Below are 25,150 nucleotides of genomic sequence, written 5' to 3' on the forward strand. Positions count from 1 at the left end.
CTTGGAAGAAACTCTAGAAGGGAAGGGTTTTAATTTTTCATTTTCCCTTTAGTCCAATAACTAAATCTGTTACTTAGATCCCCTGTGGAAATCCACTTAGTTGTCACTATCTAGACTAGTTTAAAATTTTACATTTTATTCATAAGGCAGTATGTTGTATAATCCATGAGGGCAAACTCAGATTGAAACAGTTACTCATCTTAAACAAAAGGATCTTTACTGGCCACATAGTGACTTAGAAAACTACATGTTAACATTATCTATGGTTTATTGTTATCTTTGTTTTGTCAATTACTTCCCAATTACATATAAATCTGGTTCAGGTTCCCTGTAAGTGCTGAGATCTTGCCTTCCAAGTCTAGAAGATGTAGATTCAGGTCTTGCTGCTGAATGGCTACATAACCCCAGGAAAATCACTTTATTTCTCCTTGTTTCAGGCAACTACACATTACTGATAAGAGGCAGATTTATATAGTTTCTTATTAGGGAGTTCTTTAAATCAGTGAAATCAGATGTTCATCCCATATCTTCTAGGATTTATTTGTAGCAAAGAATGTAACTGTTTATTACTATTATCAGAATATTAAAGCAACAAGAAACTTTAAAGAACTTTCTCTCTCCATCTTACATCTGCAGATGAGAAGCTGAAGTTCAAGCAAGTTGTGATTTACTAATTCCAAGATCTTGGTTAGACCCCAACTCTTTATAACAGGCTCAGCAATTTGCTCATGGTAGATTTAAACTCAGTCTATTCCCACTTCCCCTTATTTTGTAATGAGGAAAACTGAATTCAAGGAGGTTGTGATTTATGCAAGGTTACACATAGATGGCAGTTAGGATTTAAATTCAAATATCCTGACTTGCACTCAGTGGAGTCAAGAGACATATCCCTGAAAAAAGTAGTGAAACATACAAGAACTTAGATAGTACTTTATTAAATACTTTATTTATTTATACATATAATTTTAAATTCATTCAGGGAAGATGGCTCTATGCTTTGTTAGCTTGCCTTGAAAAACCATTATTACCTGAAGCTCATTCATTAATTAGGCAACTTGCAAGAAGATGCTCTGAAGTGAGAGTCTTAGTGGTAAGTTACAACTTTCTATTTCAAATGATATCTTAAACTTGTAATACTTTAGTTTACAAAGCACTTTGATATATTTTATATTAATAGAAAAACATTAATTACTTTACCCTAGATGGTGACTGAAAATTTAAATAAAAAAGACAAATTGAAAATGCACAATGCAAATTTTTCCCAATTCAAAGCTATAAAAAATTCTGTGAATAATCAAATAAGATTTTTGACCCATACAAAAATCTTACATTGTTAATCCTACTACTGTATGAGTAGCATGTTTTATGCTCGAGCTACTAATGCCCTATGTCATTATGAGTCATCTGTCTCAAGTTCTCCGATGTGCTCTTTCAATTAAGTATCTTGTTATAAAGCTAAGACAAATCCTTTTGTGGTTCCTCTCCCCTATATTGCAAGGGCTTCTGATCCAGGTTTTCAGTTTTCAGGATTATGCATCAGTCTCCACTGATCTTCACAATATAGATGACATAAAATGTATTAGGATATAGATTTTAAGTTGTATCTTCTTAGCAAGAGGCTAGAGAGATACCTGCCCTTTCAAGCTTTTAGGCCCAGAACTATTTTTACCAGTTAGGTTTCCTTCAGAACCCCTATTAAATAAAGTCGTGGCTCAGCACTATTAACCCTTTCAAGAACATTGTTATGCTACAGTAGCATAAATAGTAACTTCTCCAAAGTGCTTTTTTTTTTTTTTAATCTTAAAAGTAAATTTGATGGAACCCAGAAAGCAGAAATAAAATACATTATTTTTCTCTTTTTTTCTAGGAGAGTAAAGAAGATGAAAGAGTACCTGCTTTGAATTTATTAATCTGTTTGGTGAGCAGGTATAGTAAGACTTTGTTTTTTATCCTGTACTTCTAAGTACTACTTGTGTGCATTTTTTTCAACATGTCTGTCTTTCCTATGTGAACATTTTAAAGAAGCCCAAATGTTGAGTAAGTTTAGTAAATAGGAAAACCATAAAATGATATACCTACTTTATACTTTCTTAGCAACATTTTGTGAGTTTCAAAAATAATACATTTTAATTGGGTGTCAGCTCGAAAGTCTAAAATGTGTGCTTATTTTTAGAGTGCAAAATTATTGTAGTTCTTTAAGTAAGGTCCCTAGTGATTTTTATACCATTGCTCTTTGTGTGATGCTTAGGTATCAACTAGGTTTTGAGCCAAAGTTCTCCATAAATACTAACATTTGTCTTTTTAATAGGTACTTTGATCAGCGTGACCTGGCTGATGAACCTTCTTGATAGAAAGATATAAAAATAATCTTCAATTGTAGAATACTTATGATGTAAAAGAAACAAGCAACAAGGCAGATTTCATCAAAATTTCAGTGTTTTGTAAGAATCTTAAATTTGATATATTACTGAAATTGATGTTCTTCGCAAGATCAATGTTGTGTTTAAGACTCATTTGGCTGAGCGGCATGTCACATAGTTAGCAATTAGTTTTATTCAAAAGTGTCTTCAGTTGCAAACCTTTCAGAAATATTAAAGTCATTCAATAAGTGAAATGCCTTGTATAATAACCTTTTTTAAGTAATACATGTTTTTAAAGTTCCTAAATAATGAATGCTGAAGATACTTGATGGAAATAAGTTTTAAAATTCCTTTTGCTGAAAGTAAAAATTAAGAAATTAAGAAAGTAAAAAGTAAGAAATATTAAGTAAAATATTAAGAACATATTGACCAAAACAAAATGCATCAACGTTAGGAAATGAGATAATATTTATTGCGATAAACTCATGAGGAATACTTAATATAAAAGATTTGAACATGTGTAACATGTTTTAAATTGTGCGAAATGAATATTCCTATTATCTACTACAGTTGAAGAATGGACATTCTCAATTACCCATTACTGAATGTAGTGAAATTGACCTCAACAAATAATCTTTGCATGTGAAGAGTCATCCTGATTGGTCTCATGTTTTTAGAGCTATAGTTCTTTATTCGTTTATCGAATCTAGTATCCAACCCATAAATTTCCTTCATCTGCTTTCTTGCCAAGATTTACCTCCTTTCTAGAATTCTACTTTTGCTGAACCCAGAAATTATCTTCCAGGATGTTTTTGTAGTGCTATGAGTGGATTTAAAATAAAAGTTTTTTCATACAGATATTAAGATTGCTCATTTTAACATATACCAACTTTTTTTTTTTTAATCTAATCTCTGGACCTGAAAAAATTGGGTTAAAATGATAACTTTTTGCTCTCTGTTAATTCAGAAAGACTTTAATTTTACTCTCCTTTTTAATACTAAATAGATATTACCATAAAACAATAGAGCACAAAGAAATGTTACTTGGTTTTTGTACTTAATAAAAATTTTAATGTAATAAAGTTTTATATAGTATACTGTAATATATAACTACAACATAGTGTCTCAGTAAAATTTTCTTTAATTTTTTTGCTCCATCATCTAATAAATTAACATATAGCTTACATGAATCAATGTGCTGTAGAAACTTATGATAATGCCAGTTAAGTCAAAAGTTACTACTCAAAAATCTTTATACATGAATAATTTAATCTCTTTACATTGTTGAAACATTTTCATACATGCTATATCTTCTGTATCATGACTTGAAATTTACCTACAAAAAAAAAGAAATATTTATTGAACAATACATGTTGAAATGAAAAACACAAGCTTGGACACTTTTTTTTTTTTAAAGCAGCCCTGACAAAATAATTTATTATAAGATGAGAATGCTTTTTAAAACTTCTGCTCATAAAGCATCATCTTAAATGGAAAAGGAGTAATATTTTCATTACTTACACCATACAAAGGTGGCTGGGAGAATCAAATGTTGAAGGAACTGGCAACATTTAGCCTACAGAAGAAAAGATTTAGAGGAAGAAGCTTTGTTCTGCTTATTTTCCCAGAAGGCAGAACTTAGGAAAAATGAGTACAACTTGCAAAAAAGCAAAATTTAGACTTGCCATAAAGAAAGAGCCTAAATACTAGATCTATCCAAAATTGGGAAGAACTACCCTAGGAGACACTGAATTTCCATCACTAGGTCTTCAAATAAAAAAAGACAAGATGCAAAAGGGATTTTTTTTTTCAAGTATTGGTTATTTTGTTCCCTTCCAAATCTATCACTGTTGGATATTTTAAATTATAAAGCTGTATATGATTGCTAATTCTTATTACAATTTTAAGCATAGTCATACTCTTTTTTTTTTTTTTTTAGTAGTTTAAATTGCCCCAGAAACTAGAGAAAGATACATTCTTATATTATCACAACTTATTAAAATGGATTTGAGACTCCCATTTAAGGACAATTATACTCCAAGTGTACAATTAAAATTAAAACTTTTTAAGTGTTCATTTCTTTTTTGACTTTTAAATTCTGTGCTGGCTAAAAATTATAACAATCTTTTTTGGAAAAACACAGTCTTGTGGCTCTCTTCAACAATGAGATGATTTAAACCAGTTCCAGTTGTTCAATGATAAATAAAGCCATCTACATCCAGAGAGAGGACAGTGGGAACTGAATGTGGTTCACAACATAGTGTTCTCACTCTTTTTGTTGTTTGCTTGCATTTTATTAACTTCACTTTACTTTTTTTTAACTAGTTTGATTTGATTTTTCTTGTGCAGCACAATAGGCATATATTGGATTTAACATATACTTCTACCATGTTTAACATATATTGGACTACTTACCATCTAGGGAAGCGTGTGGGAGAAAGGGGAAAATTGGAACACAAGATTTTGCAACAGATAACGTTGAAGAATTGTTCACACGTGTTTTTGAAAAATAAAAAGAGATGCTTAAAAGAAAAAACAAAAAAATACAGTCTTACTATAAAACTAAGAAAGAGAAACTTTACTTACATGCTGGCATTGCTGACACTTCAGCTGTCACAATACTTTTTATCCCCAAATCTGATAAGCCACCTCTGATTAAGCCACATGTAAATGCTAAATACTGGGGGGGAAAAGGGGAGGGGAGTTATGAATGATGATACCTCTTATAAATTCAAATCACAGTAAATTTACATAATGCTGTTTTGATTTTTTTTATAGAGAAATTGAGAAACTATCAATATATAAATTTTCATGTGACCAACAAAAATTATGAACTAGACATATTTCTCTAGTCCCCACTAAAACAGTCAAAAAAGTGGGGCAGGAGGAGGGAATTATGTACAGATGTAGAAAATCATACCTGAATCAAGACAACCAGAAAGAACCAAATTAGCTTTATGAATTTAGATCTTAAATCATTCAGCATACATCCTGTATTGGCTTCCATATATCCACCAAGGTTTGTGCTGTGGAACCACATTAGTAGTCTCTTTTATTGCAGACACTACAAGGCATACCCTACAAGGGCAGACAATAATTTGCCCAGCTTTGTGAAGAAGAGAAATGGTTTTAGAGCAAAAATTAGGCTAACCTCTAATGCCTAGGGTAATCTTTTGATTAGAGAGTTTTCAAGGCTTCAGAAACTGTCCAGTCCCTTGCTTCTAACCTTGAAAGAGGTGCATACATTGACTCGCAGGAGGAACTAAGATAAGTAGCCACTCAGAGGGGCTATCCTGGGCCTAAAGGAAAAGAGGTTCAAAACCCAACAGCCAATAATCATGTAATCCTAGATGCTACTTATGACAGAATCAAGACTAGTGAAACATAAATCTCCTAAAATGGGTAACAACTGAGGCAGATTTGCAGTTCAGCCCTGGGTATAACCCACACCTCAGCAAAAAAGAAAAGTCAAGTGGGTGAGGGGTGAACCAAAGGCTGAAAAACCAAACGTGTAAGAAGGGAAAAAATCAATTTAAATCCTAGAGCTCAAGCAGATAAATCAGCAGTGAATTCTAAAATGACAAAGGATGAACATTAAATCCTCAAAGAGAGTACAAAACTCTTAAATATTACAAGACAAAGGCAAATCAATGCAGAGTCAAACGCAGAAAGCTCTAAAGAATCCATAGGCAGCACAGAACCAAGGAAAGGTTTTCCAGAATAGTTCAAAGGAGAAATAAAATCTTTATGAGAAGATATTAGATAGGAACAAAATTAGAATAACCAATCTATAATATATTTATAAGAAGAGAAGCAATAGGTAATAATGTTAAAGAATAAGAACACTATGCAACTAAAAGCCATTGACTTTAATACAATATTCAGAGAGAACCTATGGATCCATGGGTCTCACTGAAATACATGATAAATAAAAAATATGAACACAATAATACTGGAAATAATGTTGTCAATCCTCAACTTTGGTAGAGGAAGCAGTCCTATAAAACAAAATGAAAATAAAAAATACTAATGTTGACAAATGGAATCTATGGAAAATAGAATATTAGGTCCCCTCTGACCACTAAAAATCAATTTTCGGAGAGAATGCTGAATTTACTATTTTTGAAACAGCATACTCTCCACACTTAATTTTCTGTCATGCCACCAAAATATCTTTTCTGCCCCCTTTTTCAGTTCTCAAAATTTTACTTATTTTCTCTCATTAGAATTTAGGCTCCTTGAGTGCAAGGGCTCATTCCTTTTGCTTGGATTTGTATTCCCAGCACTTAGCACTGTGTCTGATATTATATATCTATTGTAAACTACAGAATCTTGTAATAGCAGTACAAGTTACAATTTTTTTTTGCAGTGTGATTTACATAAGTTGTACTTAGAATTTCTTCCTTTTAAAAAACACACATAGAACTGATGCTAAGTGAAGTAAGTAGAACCAGGAGAACATTATACACAGTGGCAACAAGATTATGTGATAATCAGCTCTGATGGACTTGGGTTTTTTCAACATGAGATGATTCAGGCCAATTCTAATGGACTTAAGTTGGAGAGAATCATCTCCAAAGCACAAGATTGTGAGGACTGAATGTGGATCACAATATAGTATGTACACCTTTTTTGTTATTTGCTTGCTTTTTTCATTTTCTTTCTCATTTTTTTTCCTTTTTGATCTGATTTTTCTTGTGCAGCATGATAAATGTGGAAATAGATACAGAAGAATTGCACATGTTTAATATATGTTGGATTGTTTGCAGTCTAGGGGAAGAGAGAGGGAGAAGCATGGAACATGGGGTTTTGCAAGAGTGAATGTTGAAAACTATCTTTGCATGTGTTTTGAAAATAAAAAGCTTATATGAGCAAAATTACAAAAAAGTCTCCACACAAATAAAGTCAGACTTAAATAATTGGAAAAATATTAAATGGTCTTGGATAGGCCAAGCAAATATAATAAAGATGACAATATTCCCTAAACTAATCTATTTATTTAGTGCTATACCAATCAGACTTCCAAGAAAATATTTTAATGATCTAGAAAAAATAACAACAAAATTCATATGGAACAATAAAAAGTCGAGAATCTCAAGGGAATTAATGAAAAAAAAATCAAATGAAGGTGGCCTAGCTGTACCTGATCTAAAATTATATTATAAAGCAGCAGTCATCAAAACCATCTGGTATTGGCTAAGAAATAGATTAGTTGATCAGTGGAAAAGGTTAGGTTCACAAGACAGAATAGTCAACTATAGCAATCTAGTGTTTGACAAACCCAAAGACCCTAACTTCTGGGATAAGAATTCATTATTTGATAAAAACTGCTGGGATAACTGGAAATTAGTATGGCAGAACTTAGGCATGGACCCACACTTAACACCATATACCAAGATAAGATCAAAATGGGTCCATGATCTAGGCATAAAGAATGAGATTATAAATAAATTAGAGGAACATAGGACAGTTTATCTCTCAGACTTGTGGAGGAGAAAGAAATTTGTGACCAAAGATGAACTAGAGACCATTACTGATCACAAAATAGAAAATTTTGATTATATCAAATTAAAAAGCCTTTGTACAAACAAAACTAATGCAAACAAGATTAGAAGGGAAGCAACAAACTGGGAAAACATTTTCACAGTTAAAGGTTCTGATAAAGGCCTCATTTCCAAAATATATAAAGAATTGACTCAAATTTATAAGAAATCAAGTGATTCTTCAATTGATAAATGGTCAAAGGATATGAACAGACAATTTTCAGATGATGAAATTGAAACTATTACCACTCATATGAAAGAGTGTTCCAAATCATTATTGATCAGAGAAATGCAAATTAAGACAACTCTGAGATACCACTACACACCTGTCAGATTGGTTAAGATGACAGGAAAAAATAATGATGAATGTTGGAGGGGATGCGGGAAAACTGGGACACTGATGCATTGTTGGTGGAGTTGTGAACGAATCCAACCATTCTGGAGAGCAATCTGAAATTATGCCCAAAAAGTTATCAAATTGTGCATACCCTTTGATCCAGCAGTGTTTCTATTGGGCTTATATCCCAAAGAAATACTAAAGAAGGGAAAGGGACCTGTATGTGCCAAAATGTTTGTGGCAGCCCTGTTTGTAGTGGCTAGAAACTGGAAATTGAATGGGTGCCCATCAATTGGAGAATGGCTGGGTAAATTGTGGTATATGAATGTTATGGAATATTATTGTTCTGTAAGAAATGACCAGCAGGATGAATATAGAGAGGACTGGCAACACTTACATGAACTGATGCTAAGTGAAATGAGCAGAACCAGGAGATCATTATACACTTCGACAACGATATTGTATGAGGATGTATTCTGATGGAAGTGGATTTCTTTGACAAAGAGATCTAACTGAGATTCAATTGATAAATGATGGACAGAAGCAGCTACACCCAAAGAAAGAACACTGGGAAATGAATGTGAACTATCTGCATTTTTGTTTTTCTTCCCGGGTTATTTTTACCTTCTGAATCCAATTCTCCCTGTGCAACAAGAGAACTGTTCAGTTCTGCAAACATATATTGTATCTAGGATATACTGCAACATATCTAACATATATAGGACTGCTTGCCATCTAGGGGAGGGGGTGGAGGGAGGGAGGGGAAAAATCGGAACAGAAATGAGTGCAAGGGATAATGTTGTAAAAAAATTACCCTGGCATGGATTCTGTCAATATAAAATTATTATTAAATAAAATAAAATAAAATATTAAAAAAAAAAGAAAAGAAAAAGCTATATATCTCAAAGAGATCTTGCAGGAGGGAAAGGGATCCATATGTGCAAAAATGTTTGTGGCAGCCCTTTCTGTAGTGGCAAGAAACTGGAAACTGAATGTATGCCCACCAATTGGGAATGGCTGAATAAATTATAGTATATGAATGTTATGGAATATTATTGTTTTCTAAGAGGCAACCAACAGGATGATTTCAGAGAGGCCTGAAGAGACTTACATGAACTGATGCTAAATGAAATGAGGAGAACCAGGAGATCATTATACATGGCAGCAACAAGACTATCCAATGATCAATTCTGATGGATGTGGCTTTCTTCAACAATGAGATAATTCAAATCAATTCCAATTGTTCAGTGATAAAGAGAACTATCTATACCCAAAGAGAGGACCGTGGGAGCTGAGTGTGGATCACAACACAGCATTTTCACTCTTCCTGTTGTTATTTGCTTGCATTTTGTTTTTTTTTCCTAGTTTTTTCCTACCTTCTTGATCCAATTTTTCTTGTGCAGCAAGATAACTGTATAAATATGTATACATATATATTGGACTTAACATATATTTTCACATATTTAACATGTATTGGACTACCTTCCACCTAGGGGAAGAGGTGGGGGGAAGAAGGGGATAATTTGGAACAGAAGGCTTTGCAAGGGTTTTTTTGTTGTTGTTTTTTTTAAGGATTTTTTATTTTTTATTTTTATTTTATTTTATAATAACTTTTTATTGACAGAACCCATGCCAGGGTAATTTTTTTACAACATTATCTCTTCTATTTGGTTGGGTTCCGATTTTTCCCCTCCCTCCCTCCACCCCCTCCCCTAGATGGCAAGCAGTCCTATATGTTAAATATGTTGCAGTATATCCTAGATACAATATATGTTTACAGAACCGAACAGTTCTCTTGTTGTACCAGAGAATTGGATTCAGAAGGTAAAAATAACCCGGGAAGAAAAACAAAAATGCAAACAGTTTACATTCATTTCCCAGTGTTCTTTCTTTGGGTGTAGCTGCTTCTGTCCATCCTTGATCAATTGAAACTGAGTTAGGTCTCTTTGTCAAAGAAATCCACTTCCATCAGAATACCTCCTCATACAGTATTGTTGTTGAAGTGTATAATGATCTCCTGGTTCTGCTCATTTCACTTAGCATCAGTTCATGTAAGTCTCACCAAGCCTCTCTGTATTCATCCTGCTGATCATTTCTTACAGAACAATAATATTCCATAACATTCATATACCACAGTTTACCCAACCATCCTCCAATTGATGGGCATCCATTCAATTTCCGGTTTCTAGCCACTACAAACAGGGCTGCCACAAACATTTTGGCACATACAGGTCCCTTTCCCTTTTTTAGTATTTCTTTGGGATATAAGCCCAGAAATAACATTGCTGGATCAAAGGGTATTTGCAAGGGTTAATGTTGAAAAACTACCCATGCATATGTTTTGTAAATAAAAAGCTTTAATAGAATGGGGGAAAAATTAAAAGCTTAAAAAAAAATCACATGTATTTATAATTTTTCTGCATCCTAATTTACTTCTATAAAGGTTCTATGTGATAATGAGATATATTTATATAATATTCTTGTTTAGTGGACTCTAGGAGAGTTGCACTATGCTTCTGGGGCATAAGTAAAACATAGAACTTGGGTTTTAAAGGTAAACAATGAAAATATGCAAAGAATGCACAAAGAGTTCTTTAAAAATGGTAAGGTGACTAAGACCAGTGAAATGTCTAACAGGATACCAGCTATCTCACAAACTTAGCATATTGTGTCTCTCATGTTTTTTATACTGCGTATAGCCACAAGTGTGTGCAGCTGCCAATTTAAAAATGAAAATGAGGTTACTAATACAATTACATGAATGTTTGAAGTCACAAAAGTTAAACCTGAAAATATTGAGGATTGACTGTGTAAGAAAATAATATAGAACAAAGCTACAATTAAGATCAAATCCAGGAAGGAAAAAAATCATCTTTTGTTTAACCCTCCAAAACACATACAATTGTTAAATTTAACAAGACCATACACTTGACAAATTTAACAGTTCTAATGGCAAAAAAAAAAATTTTTACAGGGCAATAGAAGATCTCAAATATAAAGGAAAGTTAATTCTAATAATAATAGACAATTCCTCATCCACTAGAAACAATATTTTGTAAACTCTGATTAAACAGTATATACCATAAACTAAACCACGTAAATGGGGATAGGGAAGATGCAAGACATTGTACTTTGTGATATGCTCTTAGAAAAAGAAGAGAAGCTACAAAAGAATGGGAGGAGGTAACAGAAGAGAGGGATTGAAAGTACACAAATCAAAGGGGAAAGTTTCGATCTAAGGACAAGAAAGAGCCACTGAAAAGCACTCCCAAGAGTAAAAAGGTTCATTTATACCTTAATGAGCTGAAAACCTAATAATAGTTTTAATCTAATGTTGGTACACTGGAAGACCATCTTGACTGTTACATATATAATATATGGACGTATATATTATCCTATATATCTCCCTTGGGAATAGGGAAAGTGAAAATCTAAAGGCAACTAGCACCAAGGAGACATGGGATAAACCAAGGGAAAATAGAACAATTGTGGAGGAAAAAAAAAACCAGAATTCAGTCACACAATTTGAAAACAGGATAATATCTACTAAGGAGCACTGTTTCTCTCTCTCTATATATATATCAAGTTCTAAACAAAATAAGATTTGCTATGGCTGGAAAAATTTATTACCAGAGGTCAGTCTGCCACGTTTCTGGGTCTCACTCAACTTGGTTAGTCTGGACCTCAGATAGCAAACATTCACTCCAAGTGCCAGATCTGTACTCAAGGACTTTCTGGCTTAAAGACCTGCTAGAGCTTGTGTTCCACTAGCACTGCTTTTGAGAATCCAATATTATATCAATGTTATGATTATTCTTTAGAGCTTAGCTCAATGGAAAGAAAATTTAATTTGGTATGGGTCTCAATCTTAGTTCTGTGACTTATCATTTTTTGTCTTATAATGACAAGTCATTTAATCTGTCTGGCTTCTTTCCTTGGAATATGTAAAATGAGAGCTCTACAGACAGCTCTAATTCTATGTCCCAAGTTTTTTAATCATTTCCTTTAAAAGAAAAAATTTTAATCAAATTTTCAAAGAACATGGTTCAGATATCTAATTCTTATGTAGGTAGAGATAAGAATTTGCCCATTTTACTTAATTTTGCACTTCTGCCTGAGGTTTAAATTCCAAAAGGACTTCAGAAATTATTTCATGCAACATCATGAAAAGTTTTGCTAATTTATGCCTGAGCTCCCAATAACCCAATGATGAATCCTTTTCTAAAACAAATTATTTTTCAGTAAATAATTACTCCCTTTAAATATTTTTTTTTCTAATCTTAGCAACTAAGCCATCTTTATCCTATTTTAAATTCACAAATCTTCCACAAACAGCATTGAACATGCTCATTAATTAGTACTTTTTTTTCCTTCAATACAGATCTCTAATCTTCTATGAAGTACCTTAGGTGCATGATCTAAATACTGTTTTCCTGCAGACATCTGAGTCAGGAGTCGAAATTTATTGTCTTGAAGCACATAGATGCCCTGTCCCCAAAACAAAACAAAAAAAAAAAGAAACTTCTGGTCATTTTTTAATTTTTTCTGAATTTTCAGCCATGTAATAAATGATTATCATACTGTTTAAAAATTTAAGAAAATACTTTACATACAAAGTACATTTACTAATTTTAAAAAATTGATGCAAGAAAGCAGGTCAGAGTATATCAGTTGCCTGATCAAGAATAGTGAATTCATTAGATTAGACTAGTTACTTATCATTACGTAGTATCAGTGCTAAATATCCACATAAATTTAATTTCATTTTTGTTTTGGACCTTTAATTTCAATGGTATTTAGAATTCCTAATGTAGCCGCAATGACACAGACTGACAATACTCCTTCACTTTATAAGTTGCAGAATTTTGTCTAGGACACAGAGAGATTGAGTGATTTGTCTTAATCCTCCAGGCAGCACTTGAACTCAATCCTTCCTGTCTCCAAGGCTACCTGACCCTCTATGCCAGGTAAGTGGTCATATGAATTATTCAATTAAGATATATAATAAGCCAATCCTGATTTCAGAAAGGCCTGGAGAACTTACAGGAATTGATCCTAAATGAAGTGAATAGAACCAAAAGATTATACACAGCAACAAGAAGATTATGTGATAATCAACTATGAAGGGCTTGGATCTTTTCAACACTGAGGTGATTCAGGCCAATTCCAACAGACTTGATGGAGAGAGGCATCTGCATCCAGAGAGAGGACTGTGAGGACTGAATCACAACATATTCACCTTTTTTTGTTGTTGTTTGCTTGCTTTTTTTTCTTTCTCATTTTTTCCCTCTTTTGATCTGGTTTTTCCTGTGCAGCATGATAAATGTGGAAATATGTTTGGAAGAACTGCACATGTTTAATATATATTGACTTATTTGCTGTCTAAGGGAAGGAGGTAGGGAGAAAGGAGAAAAATTTGGTACACAAGGTTTTGCAAGGATGAATGTGAAAAACTCTCTTTGAAATTTTGAAAATAAACTATTACTTAAAAAAATTTAATGTTACTGAATACAAAAAAAGGAAAGAAACCAATCCTACTGCTTAACAACTTTTGTTTCATGAAATATTGTATGAATTTATTTTATTATTTTAGAAAATTTTTTATTAAAATTTTATTTTCAAAACATTTTTGCACACGTGGGTCCCTTTCCCTCCTTTAAAATCTCTTTGGGATACAAGTCCAGTAGAAACAATGCTGGATCAAAGGGTATGCAGAGTTTGAAGCCCTTTGGGCATAGTTCCAAATTACTCTCCAGAATGGATGAATCAGTTCACAACTCCACCAACAATGTATTAGTGTCCCAGTTTTTCCACATCCCTTCCAATAAATAACGATTTCCTGTTCTCCTTTAGCCATAAATTTGTTCCTTCACAGTGTTCCCTCACTCTTTATGCCTACATCATGAACCCATTTTGATGTTATCTTGGTATGAGGTGTTAGGTGTGGGTCAATCTCCTGGTTCTGCTCATTTCACTCAGCATCAGTTCATGTAAGTCTTTCCAAGCCTCTCTGTATTCATCCTGCTGGTCATTTCTTACAGAACAATAATATTCCATAACATCATATACCACAATTTATTCAACCATTCTCCAATTGATGGACATCCTTCAATTTCCAATGTCTAGCTACTATGAAAAGGGCTACCACAATCATTTTTGCACATACAGGTCCCTTTCCCTTCTTTAATATTTCTTTGGGACATAAGCCCAGTAGTAACACTGCTGGATCAAAGAGTATGCACAGTTTGACAACTTTTTGAATATAGTTCCAAATGGTTGGATCTGAAGAACTCACCATTTGATTAAAAACTGCTGGAAAAAAATTGGAAATTAATATGGCAGAAACTAGGCATTGTCCCTTAGATTTTTTAAACTTTTTAAAGTGATTTTTACTAATATTGTTTTTACATTGCCCAAATTTCTTCCTATATTCTTCCCTTTCATCCCTCTAAGAGAGATATTCTTTATAATGATTTTTTTTTCATAAAAAGCAAAAAAGAAAAAAAAGGAAGAGAAAAAAGTGAACAAAACCAATCAACACATTGAAAAAAATTATATTACATGTAACATTCCACATTTGTGAACCATCCCCCATCTCAATGAAGTATAAATAAATCAATAAAATCAATTTTAAAAATTCCTAATTGTCATAGCTAAAGATTTCCTTTGCTATTTATTCATTACATCTGGTGCTTATAACAAACATCACGACTCATTAAACCTAATATTAAAGTGAATAACACAATCTGAAGATTAAAAGAAACTATTTAAAACATCACTTTAACATTTTAATAATAAAAGTAAATAATAGAAATAAATTTATTTTAACAAGGTAAAGTGATATATAAAGAAAACCTTAACATGTATAATACCTGATGATTTGTCCTTAGATTATCAATTTGTTTCTTGAAAATGGTGGTCCAAAAATCTTTGCAAATGAACTTCATGATATCTAACTCATCCTTGAACCTTGCAGTATCCTTTGTAAACCTAAAAAGAATTAATAACTTCAGAGTATTTTCCTCCAAAGAAAGCAAAACAAGCAAATCATGAATCTAATTTCCAAAAGGAAAAATTGCATATAATATTTAATTAAATCATTATAATTATGTATTTATTTAGTTAAAATTATTTATAATATTTTAAATGTCACAGTGACATCAGGCAAAATGAATTTATATCACGATTCCAACTAATGTCACAATCAAAATTTTAATAATATAAACGAAAATTTGAAAACAGGAAACTAAATGTATTTTTAAGTCATACTATATTGATTTTATAGTTTAAACAACTTGACATTCAGCCATTATTTATTCTTAGATATATTTAAAATAAATGTTTAGAAAGACAATAGAATTAGCATATGAAGTAAACTATAAATATTAAATATTTAATGATAAAGAGTACATTATGAAATATAATTATGAATAGAAAAATATCAGTGTGTAACAAAGCCTTGATAAAAATTTATTTTAAAACTCTAAGAATATGTTATGTATATAAACATGTTTCATGAAGTATTTTTGATCCTCTGGATTTTAAATAAATTTTAAACAAATTAAAAAGTACTAAATTTCACTAAGGACTTATACATATTTAATAAGAACTTATATATACATGTTTAAATTTAACAAAGTTTTTAGAGGAGAAAATATACACAAAGGCATAGTGTTAGTTACTGGACCAACTTGAGAAAAGTATAAAAATCACTTGAAATTTCAGCTTATAGTGAAAACTCAAAACTTAGAAGAAATCAAGATTTAGGCAGAAGAACTGGCAGCCACTCAACAATGCTCTCCTTTTAATATATTAGTCATTTTAGTTTATAACTTAACCAGTTTTATAACTTAACCAGTTTATAACTTAACAAAATAAAAACAATCAGCACTGTGCCAGAGAAAACATGCTAGGAATCAGAATATTCCTATTTACTGACATTTTAATGCACATATGACATATGACTAGTACTACATTATTGTTACTATTATTATTATTCAAATTTAACTTACCTTTCTATCAATCCTTGCCCTACTCTAAAACCCATGTTCTCCAACTTAGTAATGCATCTTCCATTTTCCTATAAAATACAAAAAAGGATTCTGAATTTTATTAAATTAATAAAACCTAATTTCCAGATTTATTAAGACCAGAACTTTGAACTAATCTCCAAAATTGAAAAATATTGATTAATCCCTTCTAAAGCTTATAAAAATTCCTTAGTATCTTCAAAATTATGAACAGGCTATTAATTTTTTCTTCTCAATTAAAAAATGAACCTAGGTTATAGAAAATTATAAAAAGAGATTTTTCTATTATTCACATTTCCAATAATTTTCATTAGTCACTAACATAACAAAGCATACCTATGTCTAAATACTTCACATTTCTGAACTATTACAATGTACTACACTATCAACAAAATGAATTCATTCCCCTTTCCTATTCTGTTCTATTTCTTTCAGTAGCTCTTTCCTATCCTCCAAATTTTGCTGAAAGGTATACAATCAATTAATTTCAATACTTGAATATGTACAAACCTAATGGTATCACTTCTATATACAAAGAGAAATAGTAAAATTATAAGATTTACCCATCAATACTAGATAAATCTAACTAAAAAATAAACAACAAAGAAGTTAAGAAACTAAACAGAATTTTAGGAAAACTAGATATGATCGCTCTTTCATGATTAGTGGATGGAAATATAAAGGAGTATACATATTTCTCAACCACACATAGTACTTTTACCAAAATTGGTCATATCCTTAGATATAACACCTTCAAAAACAAATGCAGAAAAACCAAAATATCACACATATCCTTTACTGATCACAATACAATAGAAATTGTTAAAAGGTCATTGAAAAAAGTTCTTAAAAATCAACTATAGACTAAATAATTTAATCCTAAAAAGTGAGTAGTTCAAAAAACAAAATCAGAGAAACTACAGCTAATTTCATTAAAGATAATGACAACAATGAGATAACATATCAAAATTTTGAGGATGCAACCAAAGCAGTTCTTAAGGAAAATTTTTTATTTCTAAATACTTTCATTAATGAAAGAGAAAAAGAACTGATCAATGAATTGGAATTGCAACTAAAAAAATACTAGAAAACTAGTAAATTTTAAAGTATCAAATGCTAAAATAGAAATCATAAAAAACAAAGATGAATTAAAAATAAACACAAATACCCCAATAACAGAGTATTTCCAAGCTCTGTCCTGAGCTCTCGTCTCATTTTTATCTATACTATTTCTCTCTTATTGACCTCATCAACTTCCATGAGTTTAATTATCATCTCTATGCTAATAACTACTAAAAGTTTTATATTTAGCCCTATCTATCCTGAGCTCCAGTGGCACATCTGTAGTTTAAACAGAGGACTCATTATTTTCCTCCTCCTCCCAACCTCACCCTTTCTTACTCATTCCCTATTTCTGTAAAGCATACTACCATTCTTTAGGTCACTCAGATTTTACAACCTTGTCATCCTTAACCTCACAGATCCAATCGGTGGCCAAGTAGTCTCTACCTCTCCACATTTCTCAAATCTATTCTTCTTTTTACTTATATCTATCATCTTGGTTCAGGGTCTCATCAAATTTTGGCACTGTAATATAGAAATATATTGTATCATATATAATTCAAATTAAAATTTAACTACATGTATTTATTGACTAAAATTATCTGTTAATTAACAATTAACTAAATTTATTTTAATGAGTGTGGACCACAACATAACATTTCCACTCTTTCTGTTATGGTTTGCTTGCCTTTTTGTTTTCCTTCTCGGGCCTTTTTTTTTCTTTCTAGATGTAATTTTTCTTGTGCAGCAAGATAACTGTATAAATATGTGTACATATACTGGATTTAACACATATTTAACACATTTAATATGTATTGAACTACCTGCCATCTAGGGGAGGGAGTGGGGGAAGGAAGGGAAAAGTTGGAACAGAAGGTTTTGCAAGGGTCAGTGTTGAAAAATAACCCATGCATATGTTTTATAAATAAAAAGCTATAATAAAAAATTAAAAATTAAAAAAAATTAAAAATAAAGAAAGTAAATTTATTTTAAAAGATAAAAACTTTCCAAATGAAATACCCTTTTTTTTGGAGACACCAGGGTATGCTTGATCATCCTATATGCATGACTTGTTCTTTACCCTTTGTTCTCAAAGAGGATCACCATGACATCAGATAGGTGATGCTATGACATGCAAGTGAATTGGATTTAAGGTCACCTGCCTCATTTTTCTCCTCTATCTGGATCAGTCATAAGATATAAATCAAAGATAGATCTGGATGAAATGAGAGACTTTTTAAGCTAAGGGCTTCAACAGGTCTCAGTTTGACTGAGTCTGCATCCATATAGTGATTAAGATAGCAACTGAGGCAAAGAATCTCCTCTTTAACCTAGTCCAAAAAAAAAAACCTAAATAAATTTTTAAAACAATGAATCTACAAAGGGAAGCCCCTCAGAGTTTCTGGCCAAAGCAGAAATAACTGCTATTTTCATTCAATCTAAGTCAATCAGGACCCAAACAATGACCAAATGGGACTTGGCCTACTAGTGACCAATTAGAAACAGACTGGTTTGGGTTTAAAGAAGAAGTCCTTAAGAAAGAAGTCTAGTCATTAAACCCCAAAATATTTTGGGAGGGTTCAGAAGTATAAAAAAGAAAAAAATGTTTTTAAGAACATATTAGTTCTCAAAGGATATGAACAGACAATTTTCAGAGGATGAAATTGAAACTATTACCACTCATATGAAAGAGTGCTCCAAATCACTATTGATCAGAGAACTGCAAATTAAGACAACTCTGAGATACCACTACACACCTGTCAGATTGGCTAAGATGACAGGAAAAAATAATGATGAATGTTGGAGGGGATGCGGGAAAACTGGGACACTAATGCATTGTTGGTGGAGTTGTGAATGAATCCAACCATTCTGGAGAGCAATCTGGAATTATGCCCAAAAAGTTATCAAACTGTGCATACCCTTTGATCCAGCAGTGTTTCTCCTGGGCTTATCCCCCAAAGAGATACTAAAGAAGGGAAAGGGACCTGTATGTGCCAAAATGTTTGTGGCAGCCCTGTTTGTAGTGGCTAGAAACTGGAAAATGAATGGATGCCCATCAATTGGAGAATGGCTGGGTAAATTGTGGTATATGAATGTTATGGAATATTGTTGTTCTGTAAGAAATGACCAGCAGGATGAATACAGAAAGGCTTAGAGAGACTTACATGAACTGATGCTAAGTGAAATGAGCAGAACCAGGAGATCATTATACACTTTGACAATGATATTGTATGAGGACATATTTTGATGGAAGTGGATTTCTCTGACAAAGAGACCTAACTGAGTTTCAATTGATAAATGATGGACAGAAGCAGCTACATCCAAAGAAAGAACACTGGGAAATGAATGTGAACTATCTGCATTTTTGTTTTTCTTCCTGGGTTATTTATACCTTCTGAATCCAATTCTCCCTGTGCAACAAGAGAACTGTTCGGTTCTGCAAACATATATTGTATCTAGGATATACTGCAACATATCCAACATATATAGGACTGCTTGCCATCTAGGGGAGGGGGTGGAGGGAGGGAGGGGAAAAATCGGAACAGAAACGAGTGCAAAGGATAATGTTGTAAAAAAATTACCCTGGCATGGATTCTGTCAATATAAAGTAATTATTAAATAAAAATTAAAAAAAAAAAAAAAGAAACCTTCACTTGGAAAAAAAAAAAAGAACATATTAGTTCTAGATGGACAGAGGGAGTAAAAGAGGGAAGGAGGAAGTCATATGCATGACTATGGCAAGTATACAAAAAAAAAAAATGGGAAACTGATATATATGTGTGTACACACAATACAAGATAACTCTGAGGGGAAAAGTACTAACATGTGTTAGGAACTTTCCTTCTGAGAATTACCATGTATGCCATGTCAGCTGGTAGGGTGGACCCAGGAGGTAAAAAAGGGCCTCTGAGGCAGGAAGTTGTGTCTAATAGGTGTTAAAGGTTCCTTGAGATGGCAAGGGATGTGTCCTCTTGCTAGATCTTTTCTTAGAATGCAGCACTAACTCCAGGTGTCTCCCTTCTGCAAATCTAACTATGCAGAGCTGAGTGGGCTAGGCACAAAATAATCCCAGAGGAGAGTAAATATAAATAACCAGCTTTGAGTTCATAGGCAAGGATTTAGAGAGAAGTAGAGAGAGAGAGAGAGAGGCAGAGATGTAGAGAGATTCAGAGATGCAGAGACATGCAGAGACACACATACATTTGTTCTTGCTTCTTACTAACCCCTGCTGAGATTACCAATAAAGAAAGGCTGTCTGGCACCTTAACATCAGCTTGTCTTCATATTATTCGGAGTAGATTGGCATATGGCCCTGGCAATCAGTAGAGGTCACAAATGGCACCTGAACAGGATCAGAATTGGCCAGGTCCAATCATGGGAAGGGAGACAAGACCCCAAGACTGATAAAGCAAGCCAAAAGTAGATGTCACAAGAAAAGGCATTGAGGAAAAAAGCAGGAAGTAGACAGATTTACAGTCAGAATTAGGACGTATATTACAGAAGACAGGGAACCAGGAAGCAAGGATTGGGCTAGATGCTTGTCCTGTTTGATAACCCTCAGGAAAGAACTTGGGCTCCATTAGAGTAGAAAACATTTAAAGAGAGAAATGTGGCTATATAAAGAGAATGATGGGAGTGAACCCTGAAAACTAGAATCAGGGTCTCAGACTCCAAAAAGCTGAGAAAAAGCATACTTTCCCAGACAAGCTTTTCCAAGTTAAGCGGCATCATTCAATTGAAGATCTTGGTCAAATCACCCTTCATTTATCTTTTGAGGGTGGCCCGGATCTTCTAAATTCCAGGCTCTGGGTAAAAGCCTTCAAAATGATTTTATTCAGTTGGAGCTCTGGGCCTGATATTCCTATTAAGTGGCTTGAAACTCCAAGATAAGTACTCTCTTTTCAACTGGAAATCTAGGCCTGGGATCATTGACAACACTGAGGGATTCTCATTCAATTTTCAATGGAAGCCCAAGCTCCAAACCACCAATAAAAGACAATTTTGAACTCCAAATCTCTACAGAAGTCCAAAGTAGGATTATGCCCTGCTAAGGAAGCTCTCTTCTTGGCATAGCTGCCTGCCAGGACTCTTGCCTGCTGTGAAGATCTCCTCTTCTCAGTTGTTAACCTTTATTTCCCTAACAGAGCCTCTTGCCACTAAGAAGTCTGTCTAACTAGCAAAGCTGACTTCTCAGTGCCAATAAAATCCCTTTTGCCATTAACACTTTTCAGGTTCACAAATTCTTTCACATTGGACCTGTGTGCCAACCAGAGAGAATTCTCACACCTCAATTTTCATTTTGGTTCCCTGAGTGGGAATCCCAGAAAATCTGGACAAAGTAAAGCCTTTTCTTGTTGTTTTATTCTATAGCCAGAACAACCCAAATTCCCAGGAAGATTTGGATTGTTGAGGCTTCCCGCCCAGCAGAATTTTCTGAGAAGCCTGAATGGGAATACCTGCATTCTCTGACAAAAGTCCCCTTAATCAGGGAGCATTCTGTCACCTCTCCACCTCTAGAGACATCTAGAGAAGGTCAAGGCACTATAGAATTGGGGCGACTAAGGCTTGTGGCAAAATGGGACAAAACATCTCTGTTTCTTTTAAAATCTCTTAGGAAATCTCTTAAAAAACAGAGACAAATTTGGCTTGAAAGATCTCAAAACTGGAAAGCTTAAATTAAAACAGCAGTGCAGGATGGTTAAACTTGCTGGAAGGAAATCAAACTCCCTTCTTTCTTCCTGCTCCTCCTCTGTATTTCTATGCAGTCCTTATCAAGAAGCTTCTGAATCCGTTCCAGAACAGGTCCTCATGTCCGGCAATATCTCTTTAACTCCATCTGTCTCACCTGAACCAAATCCTAAGACTCCCAGCCTTTTTTCTCCTCCTCAGGATACCGATTCTAACTTCTGCCCCCAGGGAGAAATAGCAGATTCTCAGGGAGAGACAAACAGAACAGAAGTGCCCATTATTCTGAGGACCCCACCCAGCCTTTTGGGGTCTAAGGCCAATGCCCTCTTTGACTTGTCCTGGGGAGATGTTAATGTTAAACAATCTGCCCCAGATATATGGAGGAAGCTGCAGAGGCCATATTTGGTCCCTCAAATTACTCCCTTAAAAACAGCTGTTGGAGTCTTTAATGATAAGGATCAGGCTGCAGCCTAGGAGAGAGGCCACAGAAATAAAGCAAGATTTGGAGAAAAGTCCCTATTCTTGGCTGCTATTTCTGGGAACCAAAAAGGTCTGAGCTTTAAACTCCCCAGTCTTTGTTCTGAGTTCGAGTAGGAGGAACACTGGAGTGGAGACTGCCTACAAGGGGATGAGCTGCCTCCCCAATGCCCTGCCCTCTGGCAGGAGTTTGGTACTTAGTCAAGCTCCCCCTCACTCCAACATGATATCTACATTGGAACCCTGGCTATCCCTGTTTGTGACCAGTAGGACCACTGATTTTCTTTTTGTTATGGAAGGGGCTTCTCCTTCACTCTCGCTCTGGCACTCTGGTCTCACCTGCCCCTCCCCCCATAGAGTGGGGATTTCAGGGGAACTTAAGAGCTGCCTTTAGACTTCTCCTCTGCCTCACCAGCTTGATGATCTGTCTTTAAATGCTCTAGTATTATTCCCTCCTATACTGCTCCCTTATTTGGGGTGTGATTTAATGGTAAAATTGGGGACCCAATTCTCTCTTCCCAGACCTCCAGATGATCTTTTTGTACTGCTCCCAAAGCTCTCCGGTATTTTCTCTGTAATCTAGGAGAAGAAAGATTTTTCTGCTCCAGCTTCAGTCAGGATTGAGACTGAATATAAAATCTGTCTCCATTAGTATGTGAGTCCTTAAGGGAAGTCTTTTTTTTTTTTTTTTTTTATGTCCAGCACTTAGTCCAGTGGCTGACACACAGTAGATGCTTAATAAATGACTGCTGATTGACTAGAAACAAAGTACTATTTGTAAGAACCTGATAAACCAGGGATAACACTGGAATTCAAAAGAAGAGTCTGTTGGCATGTATGTAAAGAATGGATTGTATACATAAACTGATGCTAAGTGAAATGAGAAGAACCAGGAGATCATTATATACCTCAACAACGAGACTGTTTGAGTATGTATTCTGATGGAAGTGGATCTCTTCAATAAAGAGAGCTAATTCAGTTTCAATTGATCAAGGATGGACAGAAGCAGCTACACCCAAAGAAAGAACACTGGGAAATTAATATAAACTGCTTGTATTTTTGTTTTTCTTCCCGGGTTATTTATACCTTCTGAATCAAATTCTCCCGGTGCAACAAGAAAACTGTTCAGTTCTGCACACATATATTGTATCTAGGATATACTGTAACCTATTTAACATGTAAAGGACTGCTTGCCATCTGGGGGAAGGGGTGGAAGGAGGGAGGGGAAAAATCGGAACAGAAGTGAGTGCAAAGGATAACGCTTTAAAAAATTACCCTGGCATGGGTTCTGTCAATAAAAAGTTATTAAAAAAAAAAAAAAAAAGAATGGATTGTATCAAGAATGGACGGGAGCACTGAGATAAAGTGCACAAATCCACAGGAGGAAAATGTCAGTGAGTTAACTGGACTTTTAAAAATGCTTACCATGTGCCATGCACACTAAATACTATTAAGTGCAGAGGTAAGAAAAGCAAAAAAACAGTCTCTCTCTGAGTTCAGTCTAACAAGGCAGATAACATGGAAACAAATATTTACCAAAAAAAAAAAAGATATACACACATACACCAGAAAATTGGGGCATGTCATAGAGAAAATAAAGCAAAATTAAAAAGGAAAAGCTTCTCATAAAATGATAGACTTTAGATGAGGTTTGAAGGAAGACAGTCAAAGTCAGGAGGCAGATAAGAAAGGAGAGAGTTCCAGATATAGAGGACCACATATGACTAGACTTGGAACTCGAGGAAGAAACAGTATATTGGGGTGACTAATATACTAAAAGACTGGAAAGATAAGAAGAGACAAGACTTATGAAGGATTTTAAAAGCCAAACACTTTATATTTGATATTGGAGATAACTGGAAGCCTCTGGAATTTATTGAATAAGGGCAGGATAGGTGACAAGGTCAGACCTGTGCTGCAAAAAGAGGAATGTGACAGCTGAGTGAAAGATGGGCTGGAGCGGGGAGAGAATGGAAGCAAGGAGCCCAATCAGCTGGTGATGAAGGGCTGCAGCACGTTGCTAGTGTCAGAGTTCGGAAGAAATGTAGTTACTAAGATAGAGATTTTAGGACTCAAGAATTGGTAGTTTATGGGGCGGTGGGAGAGGAGTCGAAGATGGGACTGGGAGGACGAGGGGAAAAGCTTTTTTGTGTGAACTTTGCAGACTGGACGGGAAACGAGAATAAAAACGGAGATAAGTAAAAGGAGACGATAGGGGAGAATGGTGTCGTTTGGAAGGGCATTGGGTCAGGGCAGCGGTCACTCACCACCTCCCCCTGATCTGCGGACTTGTAGACGCCGGTCACCATCTCATTGTGGAGAAGCAAAAAGAGCGCCTCGTCTGCCATTTCCTGTTTCTTCTCTCTGGCTCCGGGTACCCCGGGAGGGTGGAGGACAGGACCGTAGCACGGCCACCGCCTCCGGGGCCGTCGCCTCCGGGGCCGCCACCCGGCCCCACGATGCTAGATTCCGATCCCACGGGTGGCCGGGTAGCGGGGGCTTCACTGCGTTCTCCGAGGTGCTATAGCACCAGACCTGCCAGCCCAGCCGCAGGCGTGATCGTAAATCCAGGCGCAGCTGATACCACCCAGCACCAAACCCCGCGGGCCGGCAGGGCTGGACCCCACCCCAAAGAGTAAAATGACTTCCGGT

At 34.5% G+C, this 25,150-nt stretch overlaps 2 protein-coding genes across 7 annotated transcripts in view; one reads left to right on the forward strand and one right to left on the reverse strand.

Moving 5' to 3' along the window:
• Positions 1 to 3,218, forward strand: part of GEMIN2 (gem nuclear organelle associated protein 2) — a 25,426-nt gene extending 22,208 nt beyond the window's left edge. For both annotated transcript variants that reach the window (XM_051978075.1, XM_051978076.1), the window contains 3 exons: positions 980 to 1,090; positions 1,868 to 1,926; positions 2,309 to 3,218. In XM_051978075.1, the coding sequence (XP_051834035.1) occupies positions 980 to 1,090; positions 1,868 to 1,926; positions 2,309 to 2,348 (210 nt within the window). In that variant the 3' untranslated portion in view covers positions 2,349 to 3,218. The remainder of the gene's footprint in view (positions 1 to 979; positions 1,091 to 1,867; positions 1,927 to 2,308) is intronic.
• On the reverse strand, positions 2,807 to 25,150 carry TRAPPC6B (trafficking protein particle complex subunit 6B). 5 transcript variants are annotated; one of them, XR_007950708.1, is made up of 7 exons: positions 24,766 to 25,149; positions 16,253 to 16,320; positions 15,113 to 15,230; positions 12,645 to 12,728; positions 4,947 to 5,040; positions 3,882 to 3,936; positions 2,807 to 3,696 (listed from the first exon to the last, which is right to left on the reverse strand). XR_007950708.1 is itself a non-coding variant. In XM_051978081.1 (6 exons), the coding sequence occupies exons 1-6, from the start codon at positions 24,844 to 24,846 to the stop codon at positions 3,665 to 3,667; spliced, it is 477 nt and encodes a 158-aa protein (XP_051834041.1). In that variant the 5' UTR covers positions 24,847 to 25,149; the 3' UTR covers positions 2,807 to 3,664. The 5 variants fall into 5 exon arrangements, 3 of the variants coding, with proteins under 3 accessions (XP_051834041.1, XP_051834042.1, XP_051834040.1); XR_007950707.1 differs by lacking the exon at positions 4,947 to 5,040 and having other exon boundaries at positions 3,882 to 4,882; positions 24,766 to 25,150; XM_051978081.1 differs by lacking the exon at positions 3,882 to 3,936.

The sequence above is a fragment of the Antechinus flavipes genome, chromosome 2 (assembly GCF_016432865.1).
Source record: "Antechinus flavipes isolate AdamAnt ecotype Samford, QLD, Australia chromosome 2, AdamAnt_v2, whole genome shotgun sequence".
NCBI lineage: Eukaryota > Metazoa > Chordata > Mammalia > Dasyuromorphia > Dasyuridae > Antechinus > Antechinus flavipes.